The sequence below is a fragment of the Astyanax mexicanus genome, chromosome 4, assembly GCF_023375975.1.
Source record: "Astyanax mexicanus isolate ESR-SI-001 chromosome 4, AstMex3_surface, whole genome shotgun sequence".
Lineage (NCBI taxonomy): Eukaryota > Metazoa > Chordata > Actinopteri > Characiformes > Acestrorhamphidae > Astyanax > Astyanax mexicanus.
Window position 1 is genome coordinate 22,409,018 of NC_064411.1, and position 21,765 is coordinate 22,430,782.

At 36.4% G+C, this 21,765-nt stretch overlaps 3 protein-coding genes across 9 annotated transcripts in view; 2 read left to right on the forward strand and 1 right to left on the reverse strand.

Moving 5' to 3' along the window:
* The window catches only part of LOC125801291 (zinc finger protein 239-like), a 327,337-nt gene that overhangs the window by 196,825 nt on the left and 108,747 nt on the right, over window positions 1-21,765 (forward strand). The window contains exon 1 of one of the 2 annotated variants that reach the window (XM_049477772.1): window positions 15,594-15,627. The exons of the other annotated variant lie outside the window; for it this stretch is intronic. The gene's annotated coding sequence lies outside the window, so the exon portion shown is untranslated. Of the gene's footprint in view, window positions 1-15,593; window positions 15,628-21,765 lie in introns of those variants that run through there. 2 annotated transcript variants of the gene reach the window in all.
* The window catches only part of LOC125801117 (zinc finger protein 850-like), a 527,199-nt gene that overhangs the window by 134,315 nt on the left and 371,119 nt on the right, over window positions 1-21,765 (reverse strand). The gene's annotated exons all lie outside the window — the stretch shown is intronic.
* On the forward strand, window positions 7,999-14,792 carry LOC125801202 (uncharacterized). Its single transcript, XM_049477551.1, has 8 exons — window positions 7,999-8,065; window positions 8,283-8,330; window positions 8,529-8,710; window positions 8,863-8,959; window positions 9,613-9,960; window positions 10,072-10,222; window positions 10,572-10,699; window positions 11,776-14,792. The coding sequence occupies exons 1-8, from the start codon at window positions 8,045-8,047 to the stop codon at window positions 12,106-12,108; spliced, it is 1,308 nt and encodes a 435-aa protein (XP_049333508.1). The 5' UTR covers window positions 7,999-8,044; the 3' UTR covers window positions 12,109-14,792.

The following is a 21,765-nucleotide window of genomic DNA, read 5'->3' on the forward strand; positions in this document are numbered from 1 at the left end:
TAAAAATTCTGATTTGCTGGTTTTCTAGGACTCTGAAATGTGGTTTATGCACAACCGAATAGACATTTTTTCCAAGTTTGGTATCCAATTACTCCAAAATGATACAGTAAAATCACTTGATACTCATGTCAATAATAGTATAGAATGTGTTCTTCAAGACTTTGTCAGTGCCATTGGATAACAATTTGATTTGCTGGTTTTATAGGACTCCGAAATCAGGTTTTTGCACAACCGAATATACATTTTTCCTAAGTTTGGTATCCAATTACTCCAAAATGATACAGTAAAATCACTTGACACTCAAGTCAATAATACTATGGAATGTGTTCTTCAAGACTTTGTTAGTGCCATTGGATAACAATTTGATTTAATGGTTTGTAGGACTCTGAAATCTGGTTTATACAGAAGTGAATCAACATTTTTCGTATGTTTGATAATTAATTACTCCAAAATGGTAAAGTAAAATCACTTGATACTTATGTTATTAATAGTATAGAATATGTTTTTCAAGACTGTCTTGGTGGCATTGGATAACAATTTGATTTGCTGGATTTATGCGACCTTAAAATCTGGTTTATACACAACTGAATAGACATTTTTTCTAAGTTTGGTATCCAATTTTTTCAAAATGATACAGTAAAATCACTTGATACTCATGTCAATAATAGTATAGCATGTGTTCTTCAAGACTTTGTTAGTGCCATTGGATAACAATTTGATTTGCTGGTTTTATGAGACTCCGAAATCTGGTTTATGCACAACCAAATAGACATTTTTCCAAGTTTGGTATCCAATTATTTCAAAATGATACAGCAAAATCACTTGATACTCATGTCAATAATAGTATAGAATGTGTTCTTCAAGACTTTGTTAGTGCCATTGGATAACAATTTGATTTGCTGGTTTTATGGGACTCCGAAATCTGGTTTATGCACAACCGAATAGACATTTTTCCAAGTTTGGTATCCAATTATTTCAAAATGATACAGTAAAATCACTTGATACTCATGTCAATAATAGTATAGCATGTGTTCTTCAAGACTTTGTTAGTGCCATTGGATAACAATTTGATTTGCTGGTTTTATGGGACTCCGAAATCTGGTTTATGCACAACCGAATAGACATTTTTCCAAGTTTGGTATCCAATTACTCCAAAATGATACAGTAAAATCACTTGATACTAGGGGTGGGCGAAATGGGCAAAAAAAAAAATCTCGATATTTTTTTGGATTTTTGCGATAACGATATTTTGACGATATTTTCCAAAAAATACAAAACTATTCTAAAAAAAGTATTCAATTGAACATGTAAGGTTCAAAATATGGTAAAAAACAGGAAATTTTTTAGGCGCTTTTCAGATTTTCTATTTCTATTTTTTATTTTTAGATCCATAAAATGATATATTTATGTGGATGAAGTGTTTTAAGTGTTTAAGTAGCTCTATATTCTGCTATTAGAAGTTTTAAAATCACCATGTAAAATTATAAACTGCTCCCTAGATATGATAGAGATCTGAACCTGGGATGGTCCTTTCTTTCTGAAAAGGACTGGAAACTTTAGAAGAATAAAAACTATTAATTTTCTAACTTATTTCGCAATAAGGAAGGTCTCTCAGCCTGTTCTCTCCCTATAGAATAGACCCGCTGGAGCAGATTTTCCAGAGGGAGGGGGGAGCGCTCTCAGAGTGTCCGGTTTCAGAGCGGGCTTCACCTCTGTCCCACATAACTCGCCACCTGATTGGCTGACAGAATGTAGGGGGGCAGAGGGAGGCTCTCAGTCTGCCCAACTACCATGGTAACACGCATGCGCAGTTTGATCGCTCCAGAACAAAGGGAAAGTCTCAGAACACAGCGCTGGTTTTATCAATAGTTTTATTCTGCGTCGGATTTATAAGAGCGCTTCTCAGACATAAATGGGGATTATTGGGGACTGGATTGAAGGATTTTCTGATGGTTGGGTGGATTCTGAAGCCAGTGCTCTCAGGTAGGTGCTGATTCGCTCTGTTTGGGTGTGGGGGGTGTTCTGCAGGTACCCCGGGCGGATCAAAGAGCGTGTTTTTATCACAAACCGGACCGTCTAGCGCACGCTTTCAGCTCTAAAACGAAAAACGCTTTCAGCTCTGACTGAAAAGTAGAGATTCTTAGCTTTAAATGACATATTGGGTGTCTATATTGAGCTTATACTTACTCAAACACAGCCAGATATGAATTATGATATTTTTCTGGCCCGCCGGCGGGACAGGGCGTGTTAATACTAGAGACCTGCGCGGGACAGCATTTCCAGTCCTGCTCCCGCAAAAAAATATGATTTTCAGTCCCACTCCCGCCCGCAATTCCCGCATGATTCCGACGTTCGCGTTACTGCTCAAGGCAGTTCTTGTCATTGGCTTGAGGAATTAAAAGTGATGTACTTAGCTGAACACATCACTAAGCTAGCTGCACTGACAAAATATTCAAATAAACAGAAATATTTAACCAAAATAACAAATAAATTCTTACACAAAACAAACTAAAAAGTAAACAATTAGAACTAAAAAAAGAAGTAACTAAACAAAACCCACCTACAGACCCAAACAAATAAACGCCACAATAAAGCAAACACAACTGAAAGCAAACACAACTGAAAGCAAACAGGGCCTGCAGGCCAAGACACAAGACACAGGCCAAGGCCCTCTCTTTAAGGAAAATAGCCTAAATTAATAATAAATCGCAAAAACAAATAAAATTAGAAAACAAACAAACTAAACTAAACCCAAAATACTAACGAAACTATAATCTAACGAATTGCAAAAGATGAAAAATAAAAACGTCACACAAAAGTAGGAAAACAATAAATAAGTAAATAATAAAGTAAATAAACTGCGTCTGGACGACGACACCAAATACAATAAATCACCCAGAAACAAAGAAATAAACAAACAACAATGTAACGACTGGCAAAGCACCAGCTTCACCAGAACCAGCACAACGAAAGGAAGAGCAGCTAAGGTTAGCTTTCCGAGACTTTCCGTCTGCCTCACCCGCCCGCAATGAGCTTTCAAAATTTGCCCTGCGCTGCACTACTATGCATTGGGTCCAGCGGTGCAGGTCTCTACTTTATACACAACGCACTCTGAGTTTAGTTAATCAGTTGTTCTTACTTACATTATGTATATGTATAAATATATAAATAACAGCCTTAAAATACGATGCAGTTTATTAATTTTTGGCGATTTAAAAAAAAAAAAAAAATAGACATTTTTTCCAAGTTTGGTATCCAATTACTCCAAAATGATACAGTAAAATCACTTGATACTCATGTCAATAATAGTATAGAATGTGTTCTTCAAGACTTTGTCAGTGCCATTGGATAACAATTTGATTTGCTGGTTTTATGGGACTCCGAAATCTGGTTTATGCACAATCGAATAGACATTTTTCCTAAGTTTGGTATCCAATTACTCCAAAATGGTAAAGTAAAATCACTTGATACTTATGTTATTAATTGTATAGAATGTGCTTTTCAAGACTTTATTAGTGGCATTGGATAACAATTTAATTTGCTGGTTTTATAGGACTCTGAAATGTGGTTTATGCAAAAGTGAATCAGCATTTTTCGTATGTTTGATATTTAATTACTCCAAAATGGTACAGTAAAATCAATTGTTACTCATGTCATTAATAGTATGGAATGTGTTTTTCAAGACTGTCTAGGTGGCATTGGATAACAATTTGTTTTGCTGGTTTTATGCTACCTTAAAATCTGGTTTATACACAACTGAATAGACATTTTTTCTAAGTTTGGTATCCAATTAATCCAAAATTATACAGTAATATCACTTATTACTCATGTTAATAATAGAATGGAATGTGTTCTTCAAGACAGTCTTGGTAGCATTTGATAACAATTTAATTTGCTGGTTTTACAGGACTCCAAAATCAGGTTTTTGCGCAACCAAATAGACATTTTTCCTAAGCTTCGTATTCAATTACTCCAAAATGATACAGTAATATCCTTTGTTACTCATGTCATTAATAGTATGGAATGTGTTCTTCAAGAATGTCTTAGTGGCATTGGATAACAATTTGATTTGCTTGTTTTATAGAACTCTGAAATCTGTAAATTAAAATTTTTTGTATGTTTGATATTTAATTACTCCAAAATGGTAGAGTAAAATCACTTGATATATATGTTATTAATAGTATAGAATGTGTTTTCCAAGACTTTGTTAGTGCCATTGGATAACAATTTGATTTGCTGGTTTTATAGGACTCTGAAATGTGGTTTATGCACAACCGAATAGACATTTTTCCAAGTTTGGTATCCAATTAATCCAAAATGATACAGTAATATCACTTGTTACTCATGTCATTAATAGAATGGAATGTTTTCTTCAAGACTTTCTTGGTTTCATTGGATAACAATTTGATTTGAAGGTTTTATAGGACACCGAAATCTGGTTTATGGACAACCGAATATACATTTTTCCTAAGTTTGGTATTCATTTACTCCAAAATGATACTGTACAATCAGTATACATGCATGACATAAATAGTATGGAAGGTATCCTTTAACGATTTCATGTTCTGATTTAAGAAGAATTTTTTTTTGGTTTTATAGCACTCCGAAATCCCTTTTATACAAAACCGAATAGGAGGTATTCAATTACTCAAAAATGATACAGTAATATCACTTCAAACATATATCTGGGATACATGGGAATAAGATCTTTAAGAATTTAGGGCTGTGATATTATAACAATTTGATTTGCTTATTTAATAACACTCCAAACCTTTTCAAAACGTTACACTGTTCTACAGACAAGAAGTGGTCTTTCTGGTGTATATTTGTGGATTAGACCTCGTTAAATCGTGTTTATTTAGGTGTAAAACTCGTTTCTGTTCCATTTTAAGTCTCTGCACGAGAAGCGCCACACTCTCATAAAAGATGTGTTAAAAGTTAACACAAAAAATGTGTTGTCACATACTTAACACAGTTTGTGTTGATATTAGCACAACATGTGTTAAGAAGCTCAAAATCTTAACACATATTGTGTACTGGACAAGTTAACACAACTGTGTGTTATTTCAGTCTACATGGCGGGAATTTGCCCTTGCGCTTCTGCCCTGGTGAACCTGTGCAAAGCAGGTTTGAGCTTTCCCGCCGCATTTGACAAAGGACTTGCAATGGAGGCTGCTTCTCTTGGGATGCACTACGACCCCTTGGTAAGTAATCATTAATATATTATATTAATGTGCTTCATCGAACTGTAAAGTGTCAGCATAAACCTGGAATGTAAATAATCCACTAACTCAGTTGCGTTTTTAACAGCATTTCCGATCAAATTTATCTTTGTTCAGCTGGCATAACATTACTGAGGTAACCTGACATTAACGTTAGCTAAGTTAGGCAAAAGGCAGACGTCTAATGTGGTTATGACATTTATATTTTTAGCCTATCTACAGTAATGTTATCGAACACGACGTAAAGAAAAATAATTGGCAAACATCGCTGCTCGTTTAAACTTAGCATTAAACTAGTGAAATCGTTAACATTTATGCCAAGTATCTGTTAGCATTAACGTAGGCTAACTGCCACTTTGATAATGTTAAAGGTGCATTAATTAGAGCAGGTGCAGTGTCTTTTTTTTATTTGAGTGAACAACTACTCATTTACCCGCAGGGACTAACGTTAGTGCTTAGTTTTTCATGGTTTTTAAACATCATTTGACAGAGGTTTTCTTGACAAAAAGGCAAATTCTTGATCATTTTACAGCCACGCTATTTTCATTATGCATTTATGTTCAATTAACACAAAATTTAAAAATAATAATAATAATAATAATAATAATAATAATAATAATAAACATACCTGTACACAGCAAATTCACCTGAGTTAAAAATCTGGTGTTGGTGAAATATGTGAGAGTAGAGAGTCAATCTGACTATTGCAAGAGTAAATCCAACTCTGGATAGAGTCGTATAGGTTTCTTTTCACTCCCAGTAGAAAAACAAGTGGTGTAAAAACAGTGTTAAACATGATCTCCTTAAAATGAACTCTGAGTGTTAACACAAATATTACTCAATTCTAGGACTTAGGTTAACTCCCAGAGTGTTACCCTCATTGACTAACCGCACCCACAGTTTTTTTTTTAAACTTATGGAAGCCATTTTACAGAACACACAAACGCAGCGGGGAAAAAGCAACAACAGGTAGAGCGGAGAAGGCCATTTTATTGTTTTCCCATGTAACGTTACATATAAGCTAACAAACATTCAAATTAACCAGTATAGGTTACAAATTACATTGGTAAGTGCTGTAACAGGTTAACAGGTCACTCTTGTAGGTTAATTAGGTTACTGTAGTGTATGGTGTTGAAGTAAAGACCAGGCGTTGTACTTGGTGAACTTAGGTCTGTCGTGTGCTTTGTAGGTTAAAGCTATTAATGAACATTTAAGTACTTCTTAGCTACCACTTGAACTTAATGTAAAAATAAGCTAGCGAGGAAACTCGGGGTGTGGAGCGGGGCTGGGGGTGGTAGCTAGTGCTGTTAGCGGGCTAAATGCTAGCGAGGAAACTCGGGGTGTGGAGCGGGGCTGGGGCTAGTAGTTAGCGGTATTAGCGGCTAAATGCTAGCGAGGGAACAGGGCTGGGGCTAGTAATTTAGCTGTGTTAGTGTGCTAAATGCTAGGGAGGGAACTGTGTGTGAAGCAGGGCTGGTAGCTAGCTGTGTTAGTGGACTAAATGCTAGCGATGGAACAGGGCTGGTAGTTAGCGGTGTTAGCGTGCTAAATGCTAGTGAGGGAACTTGTGGTGTGGAATAGGGCTGGGGCTGGTAGTTAGCTGGGTTACCGTGCATTCACACCGAACGCGACGCGAGCGACAAAGCAGCCGGCTTGAAATCGCTGCTCTGATTTTCAGTTCCTACTGAAGATTTGTTCTGCTCGCTAAATAGAAGAGTCTGATTCTCACTGAGTCCGGTTTCCCGGTTTTGTATGATGTGTCCCTGTTTGCGTACAGAGACCTTAATAAAAGGAATGATGCCTGGAAAAAGGAGTCAGAAATTGTTGAGGTAGTCAAAAAAGCTGAAGTAGTTTACAGCATTTTAATGGTCTTATTAATCCAGAACGTAAGTGTGTTTAGTCAGATTAAACTTTTGTTAGTTTCAGTGCTGATAGATCTTTTAGAGTATGAACGATGTTGTGTGTGTTTCAGGAATATTTAAATGCTTTGAAATGATGGTTAATCAAGCGGTTTTATTATTTGCATTGTAATCGTTTTTACTACAAATATTGGAAAATTAGTGTACATCTTTATATATATTTTCCAAGCCAAATAAATAAAATAAATGGCAGGTCAGTTTGCTTAGTTGCATAGGTTATACTTTTTTTATGCATAAGACATTTTAAATAACGTTAAACGTTTGTACGAGTGTATAAAGTTTGATAGTGTGTATATTCTGTATACTTGCTGTCTGAGTGCCTGTTTTTGGAAACGCCCACCAGCGACAGCTCGTTCTGTGTAGACACGCCCCTAAGCGACTCATCGCCTGCTGCACCAGCGACACGGAGCGATTTAATCGCGTTCGGTGTGGACGTACAGTTAGTGTGCTAAATGCTACCAAGGGAACTCGGGGTGTGGAACGGGGGTGGGGCTGGTAGTTATCTGTATTGGCGGGCTGAATGCTAGCGAGGGAACTATGGGTGTGCCTAATAGCCCTAATGGGTAGCCAAGGCCGTCACCCAATACAGTGTGTCTCTATTGTCTGTAGGTTGTGTTGGTTATTCAAATTATCTAATTGTAGCTTTCCCTTTTCCTATAGAACACACAAGACAGCCCACCCACCAGCAACAAAGTTCTTGTCACAGTAATCAGAAATGACATAGAGGTGTCAAAAAGAGTCCTCAATGTGACTGGGACAGCTGATCTCATAGAACAAACTCTATCCCAGCAAAGAGACAGTGTATTCCACCGGCTGTTAAAATACAATCCAGAGTTCAACGACTACATTGATGATGATGATGATGAGCCCCTGAAGCACCTGGATAGATACCAAATCATCTTGATGGAGGCTAAACAAAATGAGGTACTCTTTGCTACTCAAATCTCTAGTGTCACTGTTTTCTTTGTGGGATGTAATGGTATGGAATTAAGCATTTTGCACATTTCACAACTTACTTTTGGTGCGACTCATGGAACTACATTGAATGTCCAGTACCTTATTTTGATTGTGAGTATTACGAGTAATAGTCACACAATCTTAACAATTAGCATTCCAGTAATGACAGTTTTTTCTTTCAAAGGCTGAACCATTGAATGCAGGTGAAGATCGTCAAAGTGGGCTATTGGAGGTATTTACAGCATCTATTGATTACAAATTGATACAATGGTAGAATGTAGGGCTGGGGCATATGAGGGGGAAAGTCTGATCACAATAAGTGTTTTTTGTATTAGCCCGTTGGTGCATATTCAAATGTGTATTTATTTATTCTGTGTTCTATTATGTATTAGGGGCCATAATGCATTATGTGCTTTATCTGCTTTCACAGAAAGAGTCTCTAAGACAAACTGATAGCGTGCACAGCTTTGATGCTCCAGGTTTGGTGGCACTAATCAAGAACAAAGCCCCATCTGTTCTCGCTGAATATGAAAAAACTGGAACACTCTCTCTCACATCCCGAAAACTCCTTGTAAGAACAGGTGTCAGCAGTCTGGTTGAGCGACGGGGATTGTGAGTTTATTTCACATCATATCTACATCATTCAAGTGCATGTGCTCAATTTTTTTTTTCCATTGATGAGCTCTGTTTGTATGTTGTCACTCATGCTGCCACTGCCTAAACCTATCTGATGTATTCATTACAATCCTTTATTTCGATTACAGTTACCCCTCCAGTGCTGACAAGCTGATGTTGGCTAAAAGCATGATTGCAGTCTTCCCATCACTCATGATCAAGATACAAGAAGAGAACAAAGGATTTGTAAGTGTTATCAGTTTTTTTTCAGTAGATATAAAGTAACTTTGGGAATCATACTGATTGTTAATCAGTATAAATATCTGGGGTCCATTATTGATGATAAACTCAATGACAGACTTTTAAAAGTAATACTGAAATGCTATACAAGAAAGGGCAGCAGCACCTATAATGCCTCAGGAAACTGGTTAGGTTCCATGAGGACAAATCTGTAAGACTTTGTTTTATTGATCTTTTATTGAATCCATACTGATGGTCTCTGCCATCTGCTGGTACTCCTTTCTTAATGTTAAGAATGCCTTATCCAAGGTTATCAAAACTGGTACTCAACAGAAAAGCATAACTGTACTGTATGAAGAACAGGTTATTAGGAAGGCTGATTCTATTCTGGAAAACTACACCCATCCCCTCCACAGGGAATTCCAGTTTCTACCCTCTGGTTCCTGTTTTAAACACATATTAGCCAAGACCAAAATATATAAGCACTTATTCATACCCTCTGCTATTCAGTTGTTAAACTCCCATGCATTGTGTTTTTAAGGTGTCTTATACTGCAGATTTCTTACCTTATTTATTTACCCCCTCCCCTTTTTAGTTGTTTTTAAATGCTTTTATATATGTTCTGTGTTTTTTTTATGTTTTTTTTTTTTATGTTCCAGGAGCACTTATATGACCCAGTGTCCCACTGTGGATTCATTGAGATGAAACTGAGGAACCTGCGGAGAAGCCTTCATGATGATCAGAGACGCTATCGCAAACGTAGGAGGTCCAGTGAGGGTTCTGCGGGAGCGGTAACATTACAAGTAATTGCAGAAGGAGAAGACGAATCTACGCAAGATTGGATAACGGCCACCAAAAGGATGAGACCATCTCCCGAGAACCTTGCATCCATCAAAATGGGCATGGAGAAAACTTTCAACAACCGAAGGCTCTGGATCACAACTCAGTCACCAACCATAGAGGAGATTTTTCATCAGTACCCTCGCTTTGTAGATCTGCCATATTTGGTAAGCTTTCAGCACGTTGTACTGTAGTAATTGTAGCAATATTGATGCCCATGGCCTTAGAAAACCTAATCAGTATTTGAACATGAGCTAATATGAGTTCCAACTTCTCAGTTTGATGCAGAGTTTGCAAAAATATTTCCGGGCAAAGAAAATCAATTTCTTCGGAAATGGGAAGGACATATTGTTCCCAAACTCCTGAAAGTGGCCAGACTGGAAAATGAAAATGATCCTGATGTTCTGTCAGCTGGTGAGGAGAGTGATGGTAAGTTCAGTTAGCCTCCTGATAGAATATGAATCTATCATTTGTATTGAATGGCCAGTAGGCTTTTGCCATATTTTTTTAAAACCTCGTGTTCCTAAGGTTATTCCTAGACCCTCATGAACATGGTATATCAAATTATGCAATTTTGTGTCATATTCCCACTAGGGACAATAATATTAAAAATGACAAAAATGTTTTGAGTCTAAATTCAAGTTATTTATATTTACCTTTCTAGACACACTGAAGGTCAGAGTACATAGGATAAAAACAGCAAAAGGTTAAAAACTGATTTTGGGCACAGCTTTCTCAATAACTAACTGTATGTCTGCCAATTTCTCCCTCTTCACAGAGTCACGTTGTCTCAGAGCTCTTAAGTCACTCACCAGTTTTCTACCTCCGACTGCAACTGGGAGGAACAAAGGCTGGTCCAAGTGCAGCGTGAAATCAGCCTTGTCATATATCCTAGAGGTGAAACAGGTAAACTGCTGACAAACAAGGAACAACTCTTTGAAGTACCTTTGCTGTTATACTGCAGTAGGGCTGGGCGATATGGAAAAAAACATATATCACGATATGTATTACTTTATATCACGATAACAATATATATTACGATATACCACAATTACGTAAGTTATTCTCTTTATTGTGTCATGTCACAAAACCACAGTTCTTTAAAATGAATCATTATTTTTTCTTTTTACAGTTATGTGAACTAAGAGCATGCCTAGAGACAACCAGAAATTATATTAAAATATGTTAAATTGTATATTAGCTGTAATAATGAATAAAATTAGTTTATCACAATATAAATGATAGAGGGAAAAAGGGCACGATAGACACTTTTCTTTCTCTATAGCGATATATATCATCATATCGCCCAGCCCTACGCAGTATGTTGCAGCCAGAAGGCTCCAGCTGGCTGCACCCATTTTCCTCAGATTTTGTCCAATGGTATTACACTATTGAGGCTGTTTACGTCTCTTAAACCCACATTTTTCTCCACAGATACCCTCAAGTGGCTAACAAAAAATATATCCAACAGTTTATATACATCATGCACATGCGCAGTACGGCACGACCTGTAATAAGTTGATATTTAAAACATGGTGGCGTGTATGATGTAAATAAACTGTTGGATATATTTTTTATTAGCCACCTGAGGGTATCTGTGGAGAAAAATGTGGGTTTGAGAGACATTAACAGCCTCAATAGTGTAAGTACCATCTGCCTCCATTCATATCTACCGAGGTGATGCGGTCACAGTCAGAATCAGGTCAGAGCTTCCACTAAACAGGAGCGAATAAACCGAAAATCTTCAGAAACTTTAGTTTAAAAAAATGGAATCTATGTATTTTAGTCTTCCTGTGGTCTGAATGTTAAATGGATTCATTCATAATTATGTGTATCAACAAATAAATTACTATGTGCACAGTAGTTGTCAGGACAAAACCAGTATAAGTACTGATGGATGTGTCAGAATGAATAACTATTTACATGTTAAAATACTTAATTTCATTTCCAAAATAACAGTTGATATATTTTTATCTTCCCAGACTGGAACAAGTATCCCCAGCCTCTACCAAGAACAAACAGCAGGAGCAGCGGAAGTGCAACAACCAAAGCTTGTGTGTCTGGGAGATCCATGTTCAGCAGCACAATATATTATTGTGGCAAAGCATGACAAAGTTGCCATCCCTTTACAGGACGAAGGACTGACATGTGCCCTGGACAAGCTGTTCAAAATGTTGTGGGTCTGTAATGTAGCCTATCCTGTCCAACTTAACTCTGTGTATTCTTTTATTGAGCATGTTTATGACTTGCCCATCTCAGGACCAAAGAGATCAAAAGTTTTGGAGTTGATTGCCAAGCTCCGTGCACTAGGATAGATTAAACATGTACACGTGTCCCAAGTGCAAAAAGTCAATTTCAAACAGTGTAAGGACTCTGATCAGACATCTTAGGCAAGTTCACGCAGTTTCAGATGCACAGGAATATACAATTGTATGTAGTCAAAACCATTGTCAGAGAACATATCATAATTTCAATTCATATGCCAGACATCTCAATAGAGAACACAATCCAGTTGCAAACCCACAACATCTTGAACAAGTTGATCTAAGTGATGTGTTGGAGGATGTTTCTGTGCCATCTTGCAGTCATGCCATGGACACTTCTGAAACTACTTTGGATGCTGATTTGGACACTTCTAGGGATCTTCAATTTTCAAACCACCGTGAGTGTGCCGCATCATTTGTTGCTAAAATGTACTCCTCATCAAATGCCACCTTGACTGATGTACAGAAAAGCATTACATGCACCAAGGAACTACTGGACAAGACATTGGACTCTTTAAAAGAGAAAACTGCATCTGTTATTAACAGCTACTCTATATCAAATGATGATGATGCTGTACAGTCTTTAATGCAAGATTTTGAAAATGCACGAAATATGTTTTCAGAGGTCGATACTCCCTACAAAATGTGCAAATATTTTTCTGAAAAACACTCCCTTGTCAAGCCCACAGAAATTTTCTTAGGACACAGAGGTGACACTGCTAGAAAGCAGGGAAAATTTTCTCAAGTACTAGCTGCAGACACTTTCCAGTACATTTCAATTATTGATACCATAAAGTTCCTCTTTGGAAGTGAAAAAATGCAGAAACTCTATAAGCAATCGACAAAAAGTGTTGATGGTAAAATGCGAGATTATTGCGATGGCACACATTTTGCGAATCATACGTTATACAACAGGTATCCCAATGCTCTACAAATCCAAATGTATTTTGATGACTTGGAAACGACCAATCCTTTGGGGTCAAAAACAAAAGTTCACAAAATGGGAGCTGTTTACTTTTGTTTAAGAAACTTGCCTGTGGAATTGAACTCCTCCCTTGCAAACATCCACCTCTGTCTACTCTTTAATTCTATCGACCGGGAAACCTATGGCTTTGACAAAATATTAGCACCTTTTTTAGATGACATTCGAAGACTTGAAACGGATGGGATAGAGGTTGTAATTGAGGGTCAGATTTCTGTGCTTCATGGTACTATCTGCCTTTTGACCGCTGATAATCTGGCTTGCCATTCACTTGGTGGGTTTTTAGAGAGCTTTTCAGCTAACAGATTTTGCCATTTTTGTCTAACTGACAAACAAACTGCCCAGTGTGTGTTTGATGATGATCACCAGGAGTTTCGTGACAAAGTAAACTATGAAGAGCATGTCTTGCAAAATACTCCAAGTTTAACAGGAATAAAAACATATTCCTGTTTAAACTCACTAAATTACTTTCATGTTACTGAAAATATTTGTGTGGATGTTATGCACGACATTTTGGAGGGTGTTGCTTTAGTTGAAGTAAAACTGATGTTAAAACATTACATTTATGAAGACAAGTTGTTCACTTTGGACCAGTTCAATGACAGATTAGAAAGCTTTGACTATGGTGTTGCAAATGAAAAAAACAAACCAAGTGTTATTCTTAATTTAAGAACATCAGATAATCCCATAAAACAAACAGCAAGTCAGATGTGGTGTCTCTTGCTCTTTTTACCTTTTCTGATTGGAGATTTTGTCAGTGAACATGATCAACATTGGAAATTGTTTCTTCTCCTCAGAGAAATATGTAGTATTGTATTTTCTCCAGTTGTAAGTGTTGGGCTTAGTGTTTTTTTAAAGCAGTTGGTTATTGACCACCATGATTTGTTCAAGATTCTTTATCCAGACAGACCACTCACCCCAAAACATCATTTTATGACTCATTATTGGCGCATGATGATAAAGTTTGGCCCACTTTTAAAATTATGGTGCATGAGATTCGAGAGCAAGCATGGCTCTCTGAAAAGACATGCTCATGTTGTGTGTAATTTTATAAATATTTCTAAGACATTGGCTTATAAAATGCAGGTACAAAGCATGTACAACTGGAAATTTAGCAATCCCCTCGTCAAAAAAATGACAGTCACAAATGCCTTTGCAGTCATGGTTGGATCATTGAAAAAATGTGATTTGTTAATTCAAAATCTAAATGCACTTGGCCATGATGTCAGTACTTGCAGCATAATACATGTGGCCCACTCTGTCTTTTGTCTTGGTCATACATACAAAACTGGTTCTGTTCTTGTTTTAAACTGTGATATAAGGGGAGAGCGTCTATTTGGAGAGATTGTGCACATGGTTCTGAATTCAGAAAGTGAAGAGATGCTCTGTTTTTTAAGAGTTTTAACTGTTGTTTATTTTGATGAGCACCTGTTTTCATATGTTGTGCAAAGGACCAATGAGTATGAAATGAAAGATGTTAAAGGCTTAGCAGACCCAAGACCACTAGACATAATTTCCTTTTCTAGAAATCAGTTTTTTATAAATCCAAGATACAAATTAATTGTTTAATTATTTTCCTGTGACATCTCTGTATCAGCCTGATTGTTTACCAGTCTTGCCTGTAGTGGTCTTGCAATTAATGATGGTAACGCCTGATGTTCCTGCATGATCTTCTGCTGGTTAGTCCTGGCCTTAATTATTTGCAGTTTGTTTATTTGCATTTGCATGTTAAATAAACGTCACTTTACACAAATTCAGTCTATGCATTTATATATATATATATATATATATATATTTTAGAGCATTTTAACCGTATGATTTCTATTCTAGAAAAAAGTATTAACACATTATGTGTTGTTTTCTAACACATCTGTGTGTCTTTTTAAGGGCAACACATTTTGTGTTGCTTTAACACATCTTTTGTGTTAAAATATTTAACACATAATATGTGTTGTGTTCAAATTAACACAAAATGTGTTGTCCTTAACTAGACACACAGATGTGTTAAAAAACAACACATGATGTGTTGTTTTTTAACACATCTGTTTTGAGAGTGTAAAAAGTATCAAACATTTAAAAATGTTTAAATGTGTGATATTTTATAGAATAAAATTGCACTAATTTCCTCAAAGCAGCACAACTACAACTATTTTATCACTGCAGAGATAATTATTAAAGCTTTTAAACTGAATTTATAATCCTTTTAAACAAGATCTGTGTGTAACTCCAGCATCAGACCAGCATATGCTAGGAATGCTAGTACATTTACTGAATAAAAAACATTTGTAGAAAATGGAAATATAGGGGTATGTTTTATTTCCTATTTTAGTGAAATACTTTGTTCTACTTTGTAAAATTAAAGGAAAACTGCAGAGAAGTAGTTATACAGTGTTTAAATGAGAGTTTTAGCTGTTTAGCTCCATTCAGCTCCATGCACTGAGGACTCCCTCGCGGGCTCCCTCTAGCGGTGATGGGGTATAATGTGATATAGCGGGGGAGGGGGCGGGGCTCTACATAACCCGGATGAGACTGAGCTTCCGGGGTCTGTAGCTGGAGGAGGAAAAGCAGGATCAGCTGAACAACAGAAGGTACGAGAATCTCTCTCACTCTCTCTCTCTTTTAAAGGTAAGCGAGCGCTGGATGTTAATCTACACAGATTTCTCTTCTGAAAACTGTTTATTTGGGTGTTTAAAGCTTAGATTTACAGATTTTTCCAGCACTGAGGCAGGAGCATTAGCAAAATTAGCTTGTAACATGACAGTGTTGTTACCAATACCACACCTAACAGCTAAAGTTAATTATAAATGATAGGTTTAACCATTACAGACAGATTGTTCATATTTAGGCTATATAACAACACATTTAATGTGTTTAAGACATTCAGGCTGCTAAGAGTATTTTATTGTTTGGAAGTGCCAGCTAGTTTAGATTAGCTAACTATCTAGATATCATTGGCCAGGTTAGCTAAAGGTGGCTAGAACATTAACTTACCTACAAAATTAAAAGTTTGTGCTGTTCATCTGTGCTTTACCGCAGAAGCTCCGGTGAGTTCAGATAAGTACCAGATAAAGAATATTAATATTTCTGTTTTGTAAGGAGCTTAAAATGTTAATACGAGAGTTAAAATGTTATTCATTTTAGCCTTCATTCAGCTAAAGCTGAAGGCTAGCAGGCGGAAGCTAGCAGCGATTAGCATTAGCGATTGGGTTAAATGTGTAAATATATCATGTTATGTGTAAAATATGGCTGTTTGTAAGCTTAGCTTGCAGTAAATTGCCCCAAACTGAAATATACATTTTAGTCTGGGGCTTGTAAAAGCTTTTACTGATACTGTGTTTTTGTTTTAATATTATTTTATGCTGTGCTACACACAGTTTTATCAGTTGTAGACACAGAAGAAATGTCTTGTTTCAGTCGTGATTACAATAAAGTAAATATTTCATGCTAAAAGGGACAAATTGATCATGGTTGTAATTATTTTGTGTGTGCTTTTTACTTTCTGGTGGAAAAGTGTATATATGTGTGTGTGTGTATATATATATATATATATATATATATATATATATATATATTAGTGCTGTATACAATTATTACAGTCTGCAACGGTAGGGGGAGCCCACAAGCACAAAATCTCAATCCTACCTAGTGGAGCTTTTAAGGGATTTGGTCTGCATGTACAAAAAAACAAAACAAGTTCAAGAGTGCGTATCAATGTTAGATAATGTGTTAGAAAATAATGAACTGTTATCAAGAACTGTAAAAACTCAGGTTTTCAAGCATTGATTTGGATAACTGTCTTTGGTTAATATTTGTGGAAACTTTTATCATTTAATTTAATGTAAATGTTTTGTCTGTGTCCTTGTACTTGTACTTTCAGAACATCTCATTCTGAAATATTGAAAAACTAATAAATTATAATTTTTTTTGACCGTTATTGAGAAAACTTAACAAAATAACAAGCAAGTTGTACAGTGTGTCTCTGGCAACCAGCCTACAAGGTCAATGTAGTAGAGTGGTAGAAGTATGGAATAATGCATTATAGTGTAAAGTGAGATACTAATGTTGTAGTAAAACATTGTATTCGGTATGTAGAATTGTTTCTGCTACACAAATTCAGCCTGCTGACAGTTATATATAACTATATATTATAATGTCTATGGAGTTAGAATAAAAGTTCTGAAACCTTTATGGTGTCCCAGTTGTTTTGTCCATATAGTGAAACTGATCTAGGTACTTTTGGATAATTGACCTGCTTTTATTTTAATATACAATTAATTCATTTTTGTTTTTTCCAGAAATAAAAATATTCCTGGTTTTCTCCAGAAATTCATCACTACCAACAACCAGGATAATTAACAAAAAGCAATGTTAAACTGCTGAAAGAGGTGAAGCACAAGCTGTCCTGAAGAATCTCCAGAACACGCAGAAATCGTTTGACACATTAAACAGACAAATGAAGCCAAGTCCCGACATGGAGAAACATCAGCACTCTGTCAAGAGTTTTACTAAACTGAGTGCTCTCAAAATTCACCAGCACATTCACACAGGAGAGAAACCGTATCACTGCTCAGACTGTGGGAAGAGTTTTACTGAACAGAGTACTCTGAAAATTCACCAGCGCATTCACACAGGAGAGAAACCGTATTGCTGCTTAGACTGTGGGAAGAGTTTTAATCAACAGAGTCATCTCAATAATCACCAGCGCATTCACACAGGAGAGAAACCGTATTACTGCTCAGACTGTGGGAAGAGTTTTAATCAACAGAGTAATCTCAAACTGCATCAGCGCATTCACACCGGAGAGAAACCGTATTACTGCTCAGACTGTGGGAGGAGTTTTACTCAACAGAGTAAACTCAAAAAACACCAGCGCATTCACACAGGAGAGAAACCTTATCACTGCTCAGACTGTGGGAGGAGTTTTACTCAACAGAGTAAACTCAAAAAACACCAGCGCATTCACACAGGAGAGAAAACTGTCCCAAATTTGTTCCACTGCAATAAAAAGTGCAAATCGTAAATCTTTTAGACAGAACACCTTATCCTACAAAAATTTTTCACTTTGTCACTTGGGACACGTTCCACCAGAAACAAACATGAACTGAATTTAACAATGGATTTTACAGGTTAAGCAAAATGAATCTGATCCAGCGATGATGTTTATTGAATTTAATGTTATGTTTTCTCGCATGTTTGATATTCCAGGACATTCTTTGTGAGACACAGCTCAGTTTTTAGGGTAGTTACGGTAGGAGTTCAGTTCTGAAGAAGGGAAGGTTGTTTAAGTTCGAGTGAGGGCACTGCCAGTGCTTGCACCAGATGTTAGGTTAGCATAATTTAGTCTTTAAAATTTAGATGTTGTTAGGAGTACAGTAGGATTCTTAGTCTGCAACTAAGCATTTTGGATCAAACCTTCAGTGCTTATGCCTAAAAGGTTTTGAATGCATTTAATCACTTTTCTAGTATATACAGATTTAATTATTTCCATTAATTTCCAGTATCTCTGTTTTTCCTCTGTGGAAGCCGTCCTCAGTTCCCCAAGCTTAGCATAGCTTACTTTAATGCTATCAACTGCCAGGCCGCCCATATGAAAGGATAAGGGGAAAACACCACCTGAGGAACTCCAGAGAGAGAGAGAGTGCTCACAAAAGTGTGACCCAGAGCCACAGAGAGACGACACTGTGCCGGGTGGAGCATCCAGACCCCACAGAGAGGCCAACAAAATCTTTTCCAGAGGTTTAATAAAACGCTCCAGCCGTAGTTCTCATACTGAAATCAACCCCCTCCAGACTTGTATAGCGCAGTAAAGTTGCTGGCTCATTTATTGCCCCTGCTGTTGTTCTCTCTGTTACCATAGAGGGATATTTGGTTAATGTTTAACTCAAGTTTTTTACTCTTTTTCTTATTAGATATTGTATCTTGCTTAAGACTTTTTAGTCTCCAAAGTAACTAAGAATATCCAATTAATTTAGTTAATTGATTGTTTTTATCCAGTACCAACTATTATCCTTGCATTGCTTCACATCTATATTTACTAGGGGTGCAGGAAAAAATCGATTGGAGCTAACATTGAACGATTCAGAATCGATTCTCATTTTCCAAAAAAACGTGTTTTTTGGGTGAAGCTACTGTCGCGCTGAGCTTTTTAACTGTCCTGCGGAGCTCTTTAACTGTTAAAAAGCTCTGCGTGACAGTAGGTGAACTCCCAGTTAGGCAACAGAGGGGTGTGCATGCTAAAATCCAGTGTATTTAGTATCTTCTCTGCTTGTTACATATTTATAGCCTATCTAACGTTCCACTCTTGACCTTGCGGCTGTTTGAGTTTTTTTTCCAGTTTTAACAATGTCTTCCTTTTAGAAATGAATACAGGATTAGTCAACCATGCTAGAAATTAATCATTCATTATTCTGGCACTGTCACTATATTGCAAAAAGATTTAATACAGTAAGGAACCTAAGTTTATTGTTTGAAATAAATGTTCTATTTGTTTAAATTGTCTTTTCATCTTTTTATCTTCTCACATAATTTAAACAAAATTTATAGGCCATTTGAATTGATAAATCATTCTAGAATCGAAAATCGTTTCTGAATCGAATCTTGACCCCAGAAATCGGAATCGAATCAAATCGAAACACAGAGATTTGTACCCCTAATATTTACTCGTGTGTGTTTCAATAAAATGCTTTTATATTGCAAGATCTGCAATCTCGTGTTTTCTCACTATATGGTTGATAACCTTTCTGTGACCTGGAACCTATCCATCCTGAGCCTGTTTTATGTTATTATTTGGTGAAGGGTGTGATTGGAGATAACCACACCTGCACACTCTTATTTTTAAATGTTTTATACATTTATATATAAAGTTATTATTTTTGTGTTCACTTAATAATTTATTTAAAAACTGCTCTCTTTTTAACTGTCACAATGACGCAGGGCTTTGGAGGTTGTTTGTACGTTTTCAGGAATCAGGAAGGTCAGAGTGTTTTCATCAACAGGGAGAGCTGTGAGGAGAACGTGACCCTGAGTGGCAGAGAAGCTTCACTGCTGTTCTGGGACCAGTGCATATGAACTAGGAGACAACAAGCTCTCTGAGTGAAGTGCTGGGAACCTCTCCTCAGATATCCAGCGCATGCCTGTTCTACACGCCGTAAAGTCGCACACAGGCCAGAAGATCTTTCCATCCACTCTTTTCCTCTGTTTCATCTTCTCACAGACTTTAGGACACTTAAGGATTGTTTGGAAGGATTGTCTGCTGTGTTCATGAAGGACACAGAGCTGAACAACATCATGATAAGAACTTGTTGCTCAGACAGGCTGGAGCTGATCACATCATTGGAACTGGACAACAAGCTGTTAACTGGACTGGATAGATGCATAACTGCTTGGATTAAGTCTGGAGGGCTCTCTCTCTGGGTTGTGAATGTGTTGATCTATCACGATTTTATTATAACTAAAATATTCCACACTGAAATAATGTAGTTCACATTAGCTAACCTACCGAGCTAAAACATTCCACTCTGAAATAAAGTAGTTAACATTAGCTAATGTAGCTAGCTAAATCTTTTCACTTTGAAATAAAGTTAACATTAGCTAACCTAGCTAGCTAAAACATGCCACACTAAAATAAAGTAGTTAATATTAGCTAACCTAGATAGCTAAAACATCCCACACTGAAATAAATTGTTCAAATTACCTAAAGTAGCTAGCTGAAACAGTACACACTGAAATAAAGTAATTAATATTAGCTAACCTAGCTAGCTAAAACATTCCACACTGAAATAAAGTAGTTAAAATTACCTAAAGTAGCTAGCTGAAACATTCCACACTGAAATAATGTAGTTACCATTAGCTAACGTAGCTAGCTAAATTTTTTCACTCTGAAATAAAGTAGTTAACATTAGCTAACCTAGCTAGCTAAAACATCCCACACTGAAACAAAGTAGTTAAAATTACCTAAAGTAGCTAGCTGAAACATTCCACACTGAAATAATGTAGTTAACATTAGCTAACGTAGCTAGCTAAATCTTTTCACTCTGAAATAAAGTTAACATTAGCTAACCTAGCAAGCTAAAACATTCCACACTTAAATAAAGTAGTTAACATTAGCTAGCTAAAACATTCCACACTGAAATAAAGTAATTAATATTAGCTAACCTAGCTAGCTATAAAGATTCCACACTGAAATAAAGTAGTTCAAATTACCTAAAGTTGCTAGCTGAAACATTACACACTGAAAAAAAGTAGTTAACATTAGCTAACGTAGCTAGCTAAATTTTTTCACTCTGAAATAAAGTAGTTAACATTAGCTAACCTAGCTAGCTAAAACATCCCACACTGAAATAAAGTAGTTAAAATGACCCAAAGTAGCTAGCTGAAACATTCCACACTGAAATAATGTAGTTAACATTAGCTAACGTAGCTAGCCAAAACATTCCACACTGAAATAAAGTAGTTAAAATGACCTAAATTAGCTAGCTAAAACATTACTCACTGAAACAAAGTAGTTCAAATTACCTAAAGTAGCTAGCTGAAACAGTACACACTGAAATAAAGTAGTTAACATTAGCTAATGTAGCTAGCTAAAACATCCCACACTAAAATAAAGTAGTTAATATTAGCTAACCTAGATAGCTAAAACATTCCACACTGAAATAATGTAGTTAACATTAGCTAACGTAGCTAGCTAAAACATTCCACACTGAAATAATGTAGTTAACATTAGCTAA